We start from the raw sequence: 13019 nt of genomic DNA on the forward strand, positions 1-13019 counted from the left end.
TCGAGGCCAGGGACCAGAATGCAGATGAAGGGAGGTGATGCCCTGGGGTCTGGGCACAGGAGCAAGGGCCATGTGAGAACAGAGCAAACCACGGCTGGGACACCAGCGGGTAGACAGACTTCTGCCCTGACAAACGGACGCACCTCCCACCTCCGCTCTCGTGGTCGGGCGTAACCTCACCTCCACTGGTCTCCGAGCAGACAGTTCACCTCGTCCCCGCAGGGTGCAAGTGCAAACACACAGCCTGATACACAGCGCTTACGCCCCGAGGCGTGAGCAACGTTATCCCGAGCCCTGGCAGACCCAGAAACCCTTCGTAGCAGAGGAGTCAGGAGTCCGCCGTGGCCATCCGGGGGCGGAGCTGCTGATGGGCCCCACAAAACTTTAACCCCCCCCCCCCATCCCGCCTGAGTTTACATCAAACACCGAATTCTGGTGAACGAAAAGGATTCCATTCCCTCTCTAACAATAAAGTGCTAGAACCTAATGTTTTAGTCTCTTTGCAGAACAGGAGATAAAATCAGTGAAACCCTATCTTCGACGATCAGAAGCTAGGTCTACCAAATCAGAAGTCCTCAGCACACGTATGGGCACCTGGCTGGAAAGCAGACGGACGTTAAACTGACCAGGGACTCGGCACAGCGGACACACGCTGATGGAAAGCCCCTACGGCTCTCTAATGCTATGATCTGTGCGGCGGACCCCAGCTTTATAAAGAGAGGAAAACCCCTTGCGCACAGACGTTTCTGGTGCCCGTTGAACCAATGGTCAGAGCAGGGTCGCTAGCTCAGCGTTCACCGTACGAGGGACACCGATCACACACGAGGCCTCACGACCGGGGCGGATTTTATTTCTGTAGCCCAGACAACGGGAAGTTACTCTCTGAAGGGGGCGCTCAGTGGCGAGGGGACTCCCGTCCTGACGAGGGCTGGGGCATCCTGAACTTGGACAGGTCCAGGTTGAGGTCTAAGAAGGTGTACGGGGTATAGTCGTGGTGCTGCAGGTTCTTGTAGGTGGCGTCGTCCAGTGGCTCGGAGGCGCTGGCGGCTTGAGCAGACTCTGTGGGGGGAAACGCAAGGCCCGTGAGAACGTGGGACGGGCGGCGTTCCCGCGGGGCTCAGCTCTCAGACACCGCGCGCCCCGCATCCTGAGATAAACTGTCTAACTAGGGAAGCCGGTGAAAGCTACAGGATCCTCAGACGCAAAATAAAGGAATCAGCCGAAGACGTACTCTAAACCTCGCAGCCGCGGCGGTGGGAGCCGCTGGTTCTTACGAGGCGTCCGAACAGCCTACTCTGTACGCTCCCCGGCCCGTGCCGTGCAGAGCTGTGAAAACGCCTACGACAAGGATGCAGGGACTTTCAGGACTTGAGGGTGCAAGAGAGACAAGCAGATCTACAGGAGTAGGAATAAACTATTTGCAGAAAAAAATTTTCAAAAGCAGAAGCCAGGTGAGCCCTCTAAGTCTCTGGATACACGAAACTAGACTCTGTCTGAACAACGTAACAAAGTTAAGGGGAACTGGAAGTGAGATGCAAAGTTTTCAACTTTTTTTGAAAAAGCCGCTGGAATACTTTCGATTCAGGCTAAAACGTACAAGCTAAGTTGTATTTCTTGACGTGGAAAAAGGACATTGGGTGATCTAAAACTCAAAGTGCACAGCTGAAGCAAAAGAACGCAGCTCTCCTGCCCTGGGACGTCCGCACACGGGCACACGGCGGAGCCTGCCGGGAGGCCCCTGCACGGCTACCCAGGCTGCGCAGGAAATCACCTAAGCACACCTTCCACCATTTGAATTCACACCCAAGCTCTGTCTGTCGTGTCTTCGGCTGCGTTAAACAAAAACGAGGACTCCTGCAGAGCTGACACCTTCCCGATCTCGAGCAGAGAGACTCCCCACGTGGTGCAGGCACAATGGCGGATGCAGGGAAGGTGTTAGCCGGAGGGAAACGTAGGCGCAGGGACCTCGGGGCAGGAACCCGAGCAGAGGACTGCTCAGCGACACCACACGGGGGCTGTGCTCCTGGGCGGCCTCCTTACCCCCCAAAGGGCAAAGGGAGTGCGAGAAAAACAACAATGGTTTGCTGTCGTCATCCCAAGTTTTGGTTTTCGTCTCCAATTTGTAGCATCATGAACTGCATCCTCCAAGTCTGGACAAGGCTGGCACTTTGTGTATTAACGAAAGACGGAGAAAACGGAAGGAAGAAAACACACAAATTCTGTCAACGGAACGCAACCGATAACGATTAGCACATAACGGACATCAGGCAAAGGCGGAGGCTTTAGGAAGACTAAGGAGCAAATAAGAAGGGGCCGGGTTTGTTAGCAACGCAGCATTTTACAGACACTCTGCGGGGCCCGGCTCTGAACCCGGGGACGGCCCTGCCGGCTTCGCCACGACTGCCTGCAGCATGTGCCTTCATAACGTTAGATGCACAAGTCGGGAGCATAATAGGAATAAAACCCTAAAAATCTGTGATAGCAAATAGCCCTTCATAAAAATTCAATATGGAAAAACAAAGCAGCCCATTGTGTTTTTGGGTAAATCAGAGAAGGAAACGTCACCCAGCGGAAAGAAGACTAAAGCCGCCCTGTGTCACTTACTGCGGGACTTCCCAAAATGCGGATTTCCCCTCCGGTCTAAGAAACCTAAAAGCAACACCCCTCGTATCCCCCCAAACCCCACGCCAGGGTAAGCACGGCTCTTCGCTGTGGGAGTGAATCAGGACCCCCTTCCCGCTGACCAGAGGCCCTGCGAGCCCATGGACACCTTCCAAAGCGAAGGGGGCCGTGAAACCACTAGAGCTGAAACATCACCCTGGCCGTGGGACAGCCAGGAGGGCCAAGCGCACGCTGTTTCACCACAAAATAAACAGGAAACGCCCCAGGGATGCCGCGCACAAGGCGTGGGTCCCTCAGGAGCCCTACCCAGTCCTCTGCCCGCCGGAGGCCGCGTTGCAGGTGCCTGACTACCTGGACCCCTCCTCGGGGCGCACAGGCCTCCGAAGGCCCACCACCCGCCCGGGGAAAGCAGGGCTCTCGAGGGCGCAAGTGAAGGTATACCCTGGGTGCCGTCCGGCCCTCCTGGAGGGGCAGGGTCTTCCGCCATCCCGGCCCCGCCCTCAGGCTCTGGGCCCGAGGCCTTGTCCTGGAAATCGCCTTCGCTAGGAGCAGGAACCGGCTTCAAACTTCGGACTGGCGCCTGACCTTCCAAAGTCTCTCCCGCGGCCTTCAGGGCTCCCTCTATCACCTGCGCCCCCAAATTTACTTTGCTGAACAGGGGGAAAGCCACCTCCCCACCACGCTCCGCTGCGTGTCGGCCCCGGTGTCTCTCGCTGGCCTCAGGAGCGGCTGGCGGCGGTCTTGCTGTCCCGGTTCTTTCCCGCCACTGAACGGGCGCTGGGCCGCCGGCCGGCTGTGTAGACAATCCTGACTCTGTCTGAGCAGGCGGGACTTCTTCGACTTTGGGCAGCCTTTGGCCTTCTTTATCGGTTTCACTTGATCTAACGATTTTCTGGAATTGCTTTTCCTTGACGTTTTGTTTCATAAACTCTTTATCTGCTGGTGACTTGGGTGTTGTGGTTTTGCGTTTTGTGTCTTTTCTGTCCTCTGGCGGCTTGATGGTGCCCCCTTTCTTCTTGGCCGGACGGGGCCTCTCGGGAGGGGGGACATCTGGCTGCGAGCGGGGCTGCTCTTTGGCGGCTACTGCAACTCTGGGGGCTCCATCTTCGAGGGGGCGGGACGCCTGCGGTCTGGGAGGCCCTCCTCTGCCCCTGCTCGTCCCCTGGGGGTCAGCTGTGGAGCTCTCCCCCTCCCCCTCGGAGTCGGAATCGGAGGAGCTGGACGAAGAGGACGATGAAGATGAACCATCTCCCCTGCTCTCCCTAAGAGCTTTTGCATCCGTGCCCTGCTTCCTGAGTGGAGACGGAACTTTCTGAGGCGTCTCTACGACAGTCTTTTGCAACCGGAACTCTGGAGCCCCTTCGGCTGTGAATAGCATGCTGCCTTCGGGGCCGGGGCCGGGGCCAGCTACCAGCCCGCCCGGACTCACAACTGACGGGTGAGCACGGGGTGAAGACAAGTTTTTAGACAATTCGGCTGCTGTTGGGGTGGCTACGAGTTGGCCCCTCTCCTTTGGTTCCACTACATCTAGGAAATGGCATAAAGAGGAACGTTATTCTCAATATTTTGTACAACAATCCAAATTCATAAGTCACAGACGGCTCGTTAAATAAGAACTTGCTATTGTAATATCTTCAATGTAATCATCCTAAGGAATGTTCCATGGGAACTCACTCTTAGGTCAAAGTCAAGCCGCCTGAGAGAGAACAGTAAGAAATGTAGGTCATTCCTTTGCAGCTGAAAAATTAACAAGCAGCTGTTTTTACCAACAGGAGTAACAAACTTGTCTCCACTTCTCACAATGCCAAATTCTTTGATGCTCATTTTTAAACGACTACTTCACCCAAAGTTCAAATCGTTAAACCACAAAGATATTTTCCAACAACCACTGCAAGCTTTACAAATGTGTACTTTCTTAAATCTTTAAGAAAACTGATGCCTCTCGAATATTAAAAAAGTTATCCACGCTGGACGAACCTGAACTTTCTGAAAACCCAGAAAGCACAACTAGAGACAAGAACCTGGTTTGGGTTTGGGTCCGCACACACACGTGTTTAAGTGTTGCAGGGTACCGGGAAGAGGATAACGTCGTTCAAATCAAGGTGCCCTAAGGAGGAGAAAAGCCCTTCAAAATCAGAAGTCATTCGGGGATCTCCTCGGCCAAAGGCAAGTATTACATGACCAAAAGAATCTAAAATAAATTGATAACGAGATATATATACATGAACAACAAGTTTTAAGGTGTTAAAAAAAGGAAAAGGGCTAATATAAAACCTTTATATTTCATAGCATCAATTATTAAAAAAATAACATTGCACAGTAAGTTGATTAGAACTAACTTCATTCAGTTTTCTCAGGTGGTAAACCCTTTCTAACCCTGCAGATTTAAAGAAAAATATAAGACAAGTTTTTATAAATTAAAATTAGTTTCCAAATCTAAAGCCGAAATTACACACATTACAGAGGAGCAAATTCTAAATGCAGAGACTTCACTTTCAAGTCTAGGGGGTCTGTCTACTTTATACTGAAAAGATCTGAATCCTGCTTCTCTCAAGTGGGAAAAAAAACGTATTCCTAAATCACCATCTTACCAGTATCCAAAAAGGGTTCTAACTGGTTTCTGAGCTCAGGGACCTACCCATGATAGATTGACAGAAAATGACCCAAGAAACCCGAGGAAACACCAAAAATCAGAAATGGGCCGGAGAGGAAACCGGGCGGTGCGAAAGGGCTTGACCGGGCAGCCAGAGCAGAGGGGACTGTTTACATCCGTCACCTCCACCCCCTCCACCCCCTCCGTCAGCACCTTCACCCCTACCTCCTCCATGCCACGTCGGAAGCTGTGGCTACGTGCCAGCCCAGAACCTGCCCTCCGCATGCTAGGGGGGTGCTGACCTAACTTCAGGACCCTCACAGAGCCCCAGGGTCACGTGAAACCTCAAAATGAGGCAAAGGAATGTAGGCACACTTGAACGCTCTGCTCTGTCTCTGTAAAGCATACCTGAATCAGCTCAGCGGTTCCTAGCAGGCCGTGCCCGCCGCTGTGCCCGCTCACCTGTACCATGCACCACGTTTACGCTGGGCATGAACGCTCCAAGTATGAAAAATGAACTAAAAATAAGGTGTCTCTTACATGGGCTGTTTTGAATAGAAAAATTACAATTCCTGAATCTTCCAAAGTGTGTGGTGGAGATTTAAAAACTGCAAATAAGTGATCGGAACTACGTTACAGGCTGAGTTATCACCCACTGACAATGGAAAGAAAACTTCATATGGGACTAACATTTAAAAATTCTCTTTGAAGAGGAAATTCCTATTATACGACATAAGAGCATTTTCATTATTCATGCTAAGTTACTGGGAGAATTCCAGGGAAAGGCCACTGGACCAAAACAAAAATGCATTCTCCTTTAATTGAGAGTCAATTTCTGGCCCAGTGCAGCACGGGCCCAGCAACCGCCCCCTCACCCCCGCGACCCCCGAAGGAAACTGCCACATGGCTGGGAACCACCACCGACAGCTGCTGTTGCAGGGCGCAGGGCGCAGACCGAGTGTGGCCCCGCCGTGAGGTGCAGAATGACGTCACCTGGGAAACAGCACTATCACCTAGAGGAACGAGGGCTCGCACGTTGACCTCGCCTGCTGGTTTTCACAAAGTCGCACACTTTTGGCCAGAGCGGGACGCCCACATACTGTTTTAGTTTGATACTGACCTCCCTCGAGAAACAAATCTATGAAAACACGAAACCACCTAGGGAAGGCTGGCCACGCAGGCACATCTCACAGCACAAGACGGCGACCTCCGGGGCTGTGTCTACTCTGGCGGAGAGCGGATAAATGACCACGGCCCGTGCACGGTAAAGGCGCACAAACACTGGTCACCGTGCAGACGGAGAAGCCGTACTGCGTCTCCACCTCCTCCCCAACTGAACTTAGCTGCACTTCCCAGGTCTCTTTTCTGCTGGAGCGAAAAGTGAGGCCATGACCTGCACGTTTTTGGTGGTCTCCCTAACACAGGCACAAATGACGATGGTGTTTGAAATGGATTAGCCACCTTAGTATTCTTCCAGATCTTGGGGCACCTGGGTGGCTCAGTCAGCTGGGCGTCTGACTTCAGCTCAGGTCATGATCTCGTGGTTTGTGGGTTCGAGCCCCATGTCAGGCTCTGTGCTGACAGCTGAGCCGAGATCCTGCTTCAGATTCTGTGTCTCCCTCTCTTTCGACCCCTCCCCTGCTCACACTCTGTCTCTCTCTCTCTCTCAAAAATAAACATTTAAAAAAATTAAAAAAAAAAAAAAAATTCTGGGGCGCCTGGGTGGTTCAGTTGGTTAAGCATCCGACTTTGGCTCAGGTCACAATCTTGCAGTTTTTGAGTTTGAGCCCCGCGTCGGGCTCTGTGCTGACAGCTCAGAGCCTGCTTCCGATTCTGTGTCTCCCTCTCTCTCTGCCGCTTCTCTGTTCACGCTCTGTCTCTCAATAATAAATAAACGTTAAAAAAAAAAAAGTTAAAAAATTCTTCCAGATCTCGTCACTGGGTCACAAAACCAATCTCGGAACCAAAGCACATTTCGACACAACAGGAAGGAGCACAGTTACTCAAATTTTATGTGAACTAAAACTCTTTTACATGTATAGGACTATAGAGTTGCTTGTCTGCTTGCTTGTCTGAGGACTGAGACTTTCTCAGAGGCAAGACAGCACGGAGAAGAAAACTACAGATGGTGGGGCCTTCCTGCCCGGGTTTACATCCGGCCGCACTACTAACACACGAGTGGCCTTGGGCAGCTCACAGGCCTCTTCCCTCCTCCACTCTCATCTAAGGCAGGGAGACGAGTACCGCCTGCTCACGGGTTCTGAGGACCAGACGGCACAACGTGTGCCGGGCACTGCTGCTTAGAAGTAAACACGACAAATCCCTATTTCCAGAGATTCCGCACCTTTCAGACTGAAATGAGGACTTCCGGAAAGACCCTTGAAAAGCGGCACAGGAGTCTTTAGTCAAAGACTTAGTACTGACTGTTGCCATAGTGACTGGACTGAGCGGACCATCTGGAGGGGCACCTGTGAGGAGACCCTGGGCCCTGACATCTGCGTTGGTGGCTCTCCTCAGGAAGGAAGCACTACAAGAAGCTGGGGTCCCAGAAGGAATAGGGCAGAACATCGTCTGGAACCCCGGGGTCCTGCCTCTGAGGCAGGCACTTTGCCTAGAGATGGGACCCCAAGGGTGAGCGCACAGGGCCAGATCTGCACGCGGGAAACTTCCGTTAAAGCTCCCAAAGCCAGGGAGAGCAGACAGGGCTTTAACCTGGGGCGTTAATGGGCCAGCAGCAGGCAGAAAGCATTTTTCGCTTGACCAGTCTCACGAGCGCGGACATCTCTGGCAAACACCGAGGCCTATACATGTCGGTTTAGAAATTCTTTTTCTTCATACAGGGATTATAAGTACTTTTAGATTACACACAGATCTCACACGCATTAAAGACAGCGTAGTTCGCAATACTGTCTTCCCACCTGAAAGCACTCTACACTCAATCGACACCGCACACCCATATGCCCCTCACAGGGGCCTAGCAAGGCCTGCGTGCTGACCCCACTCAGGCGGGGAGGAACCTCATCCAGACTGATGACTGATGAACAAACTACACAGGCCCAGGGCCAACTCCTAGGTCCATGTTCCCTGCTCATAACTGCGCCTAAAACTGTTGCATAAACAAGCACCCTATTCTACTCACACATGGAAGCATGTTTAAGAAAGGATCTTCGGGGGCGCCTGGGTGGCTCAGTCGGTAAAGCGTCCGACTTCAGCTCAGGTCATGATCTCACGGTCTGTGGGTTCAAGCCCTACATCGGGCTCTGTGCTGACAGCTCAGAGCCTGGAGGCTGCTTCAGATGCTGTGTCTCCCTCTCTCTGTGCCCCCCTCTCCCCCGCTCGAGCTCTGTCTCTCTCAAAAATATATAAACACTGGGGCGCCAGGGTGGCTCAGTCAGTTAAGCATCTGACTTCAGCTCAGGTCATGATCTCACACTTCATGGGTTCAAGCCCCACATCAGGCTCTGTGCTGACAGCTCGGAGCCTGCAGCTTGCTTCGGATTCTATGTCTCCCTCTCTCTGTTCCTCCCCCACTCACACTCTGTCTCTCTCTCTCTCTCTCAAAAATAAAGATTAAAAAATTTTAAATATATATATAAACATTAAAAAAAGGGGGGGGGGATCTGACTCTGCCACAGTATTTTAAAATCCATTAAGTCAGTTTCATAAACCTATGATGTAGGATTGCAGATACAAGACTAAGATTCACCAAAGGCATCAATAACATTAGTAATGAGAGTCACTAATCATCAGTAAACACTGAAAGGATGTCAGAAATGTGCATGTGTAATGCAGAATTTAACTGACATTCTGGTTGTTCGCATTAGTTTTTTAAATTATATTTATTTTTTGAGAAAGCATGTGCGAGAGAGAGAGAGAGAGAGAGAGCGAGCGCGCGCTGGGGAGGGTAAAGAGAAAGAGAGAGAGGAATCCCAATCGGGCTCCATTTCATCAGCGCAGAGCCCAACGTGGGGCTCAGACTCACGAATTGCGAGATCACGACCTGAGCTGAAACCAAGAGTGAGATACTTGACCAACTAAGCCATCCAGCTGCCCCAGAAAAAAATTTTTTTTCGTGTTTATTTTTGAGAAAGAGAGAGAGAGAGAGAGAGAGAGAGAGAGAGAGAATCCGAAGCGGGCTCCAGGCTCTGAGCTGTCAGCACAGAGCCCGACATGGGGCTCGAATTCGTGAGATCACTGACCTGAGCCGAAGTTGGATGCTTAACTGACTGAGCCACCCAGGGGCCAGGTTGTTAACATTTTTTTAGGAGTGATCATGGCACTGTGGGGTTTTTTGTTTTTGTTTTTTTAATGTCAACAGTGGTTGGTGGGTGGTGGGATTATGAGTAAATTATTATTTTTTTTTAATGTTTATTTATCTACTTACAGACAGAAAGGTAGTGGAGAGGGGCAGAGAGAAAAGGAGAGAGAGAATCCCAAGCAGGCTCCTTGCTATGGGGCTTGATCTCACAAACTGGGAGGGATCATGACCTGAGCTGAAATCAAGAGTCAGATGCCCAACCGACTGAGCCACCCAGGTGCCTGGCACTGTGGTTATATTAAAGAAAAGAAAAGAGAAGAGAAGAGAAGGGGAAAAAAAAAAAGAGTTCTAATTTTTAAGGTATCGATTTAAAATCTTATAAAACAAAACAATTGGATTTAAAAATGTGGCAGGTACAGGAATGAATTAAACAATGTTGAATTCAGGCCTCCAGGCAATGAGACACCATCAGGAAGGTGTGTTTCCTCAGCTGAGATCACAGGGTATGAAATGCAGTCAGGAGGCCAGCACGGGCAACAGGGTACCAATATTCTGAATGTTTTGGCGTGCACACCAAGGAGGAACAAAACAATGTCTAAACACTTTCAAATATTCAAACTGAGGAAATGGTAAATGAGGAAAAGACGACAAACTCAAATTACCATTCTGAACCACATATAAAGGTTAAAGATTTGCAAAGAGACTGTACATATACATCTTCCTTTTTTTTTAAGATTTTATTTTTTTTAATTTTTACTTCTATTTTTTAATGTTTAATTATTTTTCAGAGAAAGAGACAGAGCATGAGGGGGAGAGGGACAGAGAGAGGGAGACACAGAACCGGAAGCAGGCTCCAGGCTCTGACCTGTCAGCACAGAACCCGACGTGGGGCTCGAACCCACGAACCGTGAGATCATGACCTGAGCCAAAGTCAGACGCTTAACCGACTGAGCCACCCAGGCGCCCTAAGATTTTATTTTTAAATCAACTCTACACCCAACGCGGGACTTAAACTCACAATCTTGAGATAAGAGTCCCAGGTTCCGCTGACTGAGCCAGCCAGGCGCCCCCTATTAATAAGGAGCAGGGAGTAGAGAGTAAAATTCCCACAAGTATTTAAAATACAGTGTCGCACATTGTATTTTCCTTCCATGAGGATATGCTACGTTGGTATTCAGGAAGGAGAAAAAAAAAAGGTAAAATCCAGCAATAAAAGTCAAAATGACTCTGGACAAAGCCGGACAGAGATCAGACATCGTGCTTCATCAAAGTGAGCGGTAATGGAAAACGGTTCCTGCTCTTAACTCCCTCCCCACGGTCATGAAAGGAGGCCCGCAGTCCAGGACGGTGGCCCACGAAGCCTGGGAAGCTAATCTGTGTTTCTGAGACACTGAGAAGCGTCACAACTGGGGGGGAGAGAAAAGCAAGGTGGGGCTCAGGGCTGCCACGGGAGCACAGCATCTGTGTCACGGCCATCCGAATGTCCCCTTGCCACACATCGGAGCACAGCACTTAGAAAACACAGACAGAACTGGTTCAGGGCTAAATGCTGAGTCAAGGGCTGTTGTATTAGTGATGTGTTTGGTCTAAAATCTGCCACAGATCCGATGTCGGATTACAATCTGGACACGGCTGGAGATGAAGAATCGAATTATGTGGTTAGTAAAACTCTTCACGCCTGGAAAGCGGACCGATTTGTTTACTTTGCATTATTCTCCCCTTGGGACTATCATTAAACTCTTACTTTTTGGTGGACTTTGCTTCTTGGGATTTGGTGGCAGTCCCTTTTCGCTCTTCCCTGATTCCGCAGAGAGAGACACCGAGGGAGCAAGTCCTCGAAACACTCGTGCGTCTAGGAGCATAGTCTGACAGAGGATGAACAAATATGGACATTTTAGAGTCATGCCATTTGGAAGCTATTGCGACCTATAGACGTTATATATCATTACATGCATTACATGTACTATATAACGTGTTATAACATAGCATTCATGTCATATTTCTAACGGTTATTACAATTTTCATAACATATGGAAATTTTGGAAAATACAAAAAAAGTTGCAAGAAAGAAAACACATGACAGTCACTATGAACTATGTAACTCCAAGAAAAGTCAAAAACAGTTTCTCCTGTGCATACTTCTTGTAGCCCCCAACTACTATTTAACCTACCAAATACTCTGGTTCTTTTTGTTAATAAAGTGTTTTCCTATACTTAGAACACCAACTAGAAGAAATACTACCTGGGAGGCTGGGTGGCTCAGTTAAGCATCTGACTTCGGCCAGGTCATGATCTCACGGTTTGTGAGTTCAAGCCCTGTCAGGCTCTGTGCTGACAGCTCAGAGCCTGGAGCCTGCTTCGGATTCTGTGTCTCCCTCTCTATCTGCCGCTCCCCTGCTCGCTCGCTCTCTCTCTATCTCTCAGAAATACGCAAGCATTAAAAAAAAATTAAAAAATAAAAAGAATAAATACTATCTGGCTGTTAGTAATGATGCAGGTGGATCACTGCTTCAAAACCACATACAATGTGTCATAAGTGGCAAACCTAAACTGATAATTCACTCAACGTGTATTTACTAACAGCTGCTATGTGCTAGGCGTCTTTCTAGAAGCTGCATACAGAACAAAGGTGCCTCTCCTACATACACGAAGGTAAAAATATATCTCTTTATGTTTATGACTATAAGCACGTGTGAAAGCTGAAAAAATTATTTGGAACCAGGTGTTTCAAGGACTAAACGGTGGACTCTCGGAAACAGATCTCCCCCCATCTGTACGCTCCATCTCGCAATGAATAGGCAGTGCTTTTGTAAGAGACTTTTGCAAATTTAAACGCAGTGCAATGATCTCACATTTTTTCTACACGTAAAAAGAAAGCCCTCTGTCTTCCTCTCTTTTCCCAGACAGGATCATGTAAGCGGGCATCTTAGTGGCTGCCAAGTAAGTTACCGGGTCACCCAGGTACCTCAGAGTCCCCTCCTCTCCCCTCCGGGCTACCTAAGGGGTCAAGACGCGGTCCTCAACGTCTCGGAGCGAGCGCGGCGGCGCAGGACACCTGGGAGCCCTCGCACCTGCCCGCGACCTTGGCACCGCACGCCGGGGGCTCCCCAGGAGATCGGGGTCAGTGTCCGTTCGCCGCCCCCCCACCCCCCACGGCCCGCGGCCACCTGCTCCGGCCCAGCGCCCTCTCTTCCACCCCGGAACCGCGTCATGGGCCCACCCGGACGGCTGGAGGTGCCCCTCGCCCCGGCCCTACGCGGGCTCCCGGCCGCCGGCCCGGCTCCCTTTACCTTCATTGCCCCCGACCGTCCTTGCCGCAGCAGAAGAGAGGCCGCCATGACTGTGACGCGCGGGGGCGGGCCTGGCCAGGCAGAGGTCGCTCCAGGACTGACTCGACAGCTGCGCGCGCACCACCGGCTGACGGCCCGCCCCCTGGGCCGAAGGCACCAATCACAGGCAGGGACGGGGGCGGGCGGAGCGGGTCAGAGGCCGCCGGGCTGCGCGCGCCGAGGCCACGCCCCCGTGGAGCTGCCAATCACAGGCGGA

At 50.8% G+C, this 13019-nt stretch overlaps 1 protein-coding gene across 2 annotated transcripts; it reads right to left on the reverse strand.

The window, feature by feature from the left end:
- Window positions 1-829: 829 nt before the first annotated feature.
- On the reverse strand, window positions 830-12903 carry NDUFV3 (NADH:ubiquinone oxidoreductase subunit V3). 2 transcript variants are annotated; one of them, XM_060640542.3, is made up of 4 exons: window positions 12764-12903; window positions 11218-11338; window positions 3064-4149; window positions 830-1059 (listed from the first exon to the last, which is right to left on the reverse strand). In XM_060640542.3, the coding sequence occupies exons 1-4, from the start codon at window positions 12809-12811 to the stop codon at window positions 896-898; spliced, it is 1419 nt and encodes a 472-aa protein (XP_060496525.3). In that variant the 5' UTR covers window positions 12812-12903; the 3' UTR covers window positions 830-895. The 2 variants fall into 2 exon arrangements, with proteins under 2 accessions (XP_060496525.3, XP_060496527.3); XM_060640544.3 differs by lacking the exon at window positions 3064-4149 and having other exon boundaries at window positions 12764-12898.
- Between the last annotated feature and the right edge of the window lie 116 nt (window positions 12904-13019).

This window comes from Panthera onca, chromosome C2, assembly GCF_046562875.1.
Source record: "Panthera onca isolate mPanOnc1 chromosome C2, mPanOnc1 haplotype 2, whole genome shotgun sequence".
Taxonomy (NCBI): domain Eukaryota; kingdom Metazoa; phylum Chordata; class Mammalia; order Carnivora; family Felidae; genus Panthera; species Panthera onca.

Bases quoted from the DNA above. Each gene is read 5' to 3' on its own strand.
- NDUFV3 (XM_060640542.3), bottom strand. From the start codon at position 12,811: ATGGCGGCCTCTCTTCTGCTGCGGCAAGGACGGTCGGGGGCAATGAAG. The intron at 11,339-12,763 runs GTAAAGGGAGCC...ATCCTCTGTCAG, and splicing joins GACGGTCGGGGGCAATGAAG to ACTATGCTCCTAGACGCACG. The intron at 1,060-3,063 runs GTATACCTTCAC...TTCCCCCCACAG, and splicing joins AGGGCCGGACGGCACCCAGG to AGTCTGCTCAAGCCGCCAGC.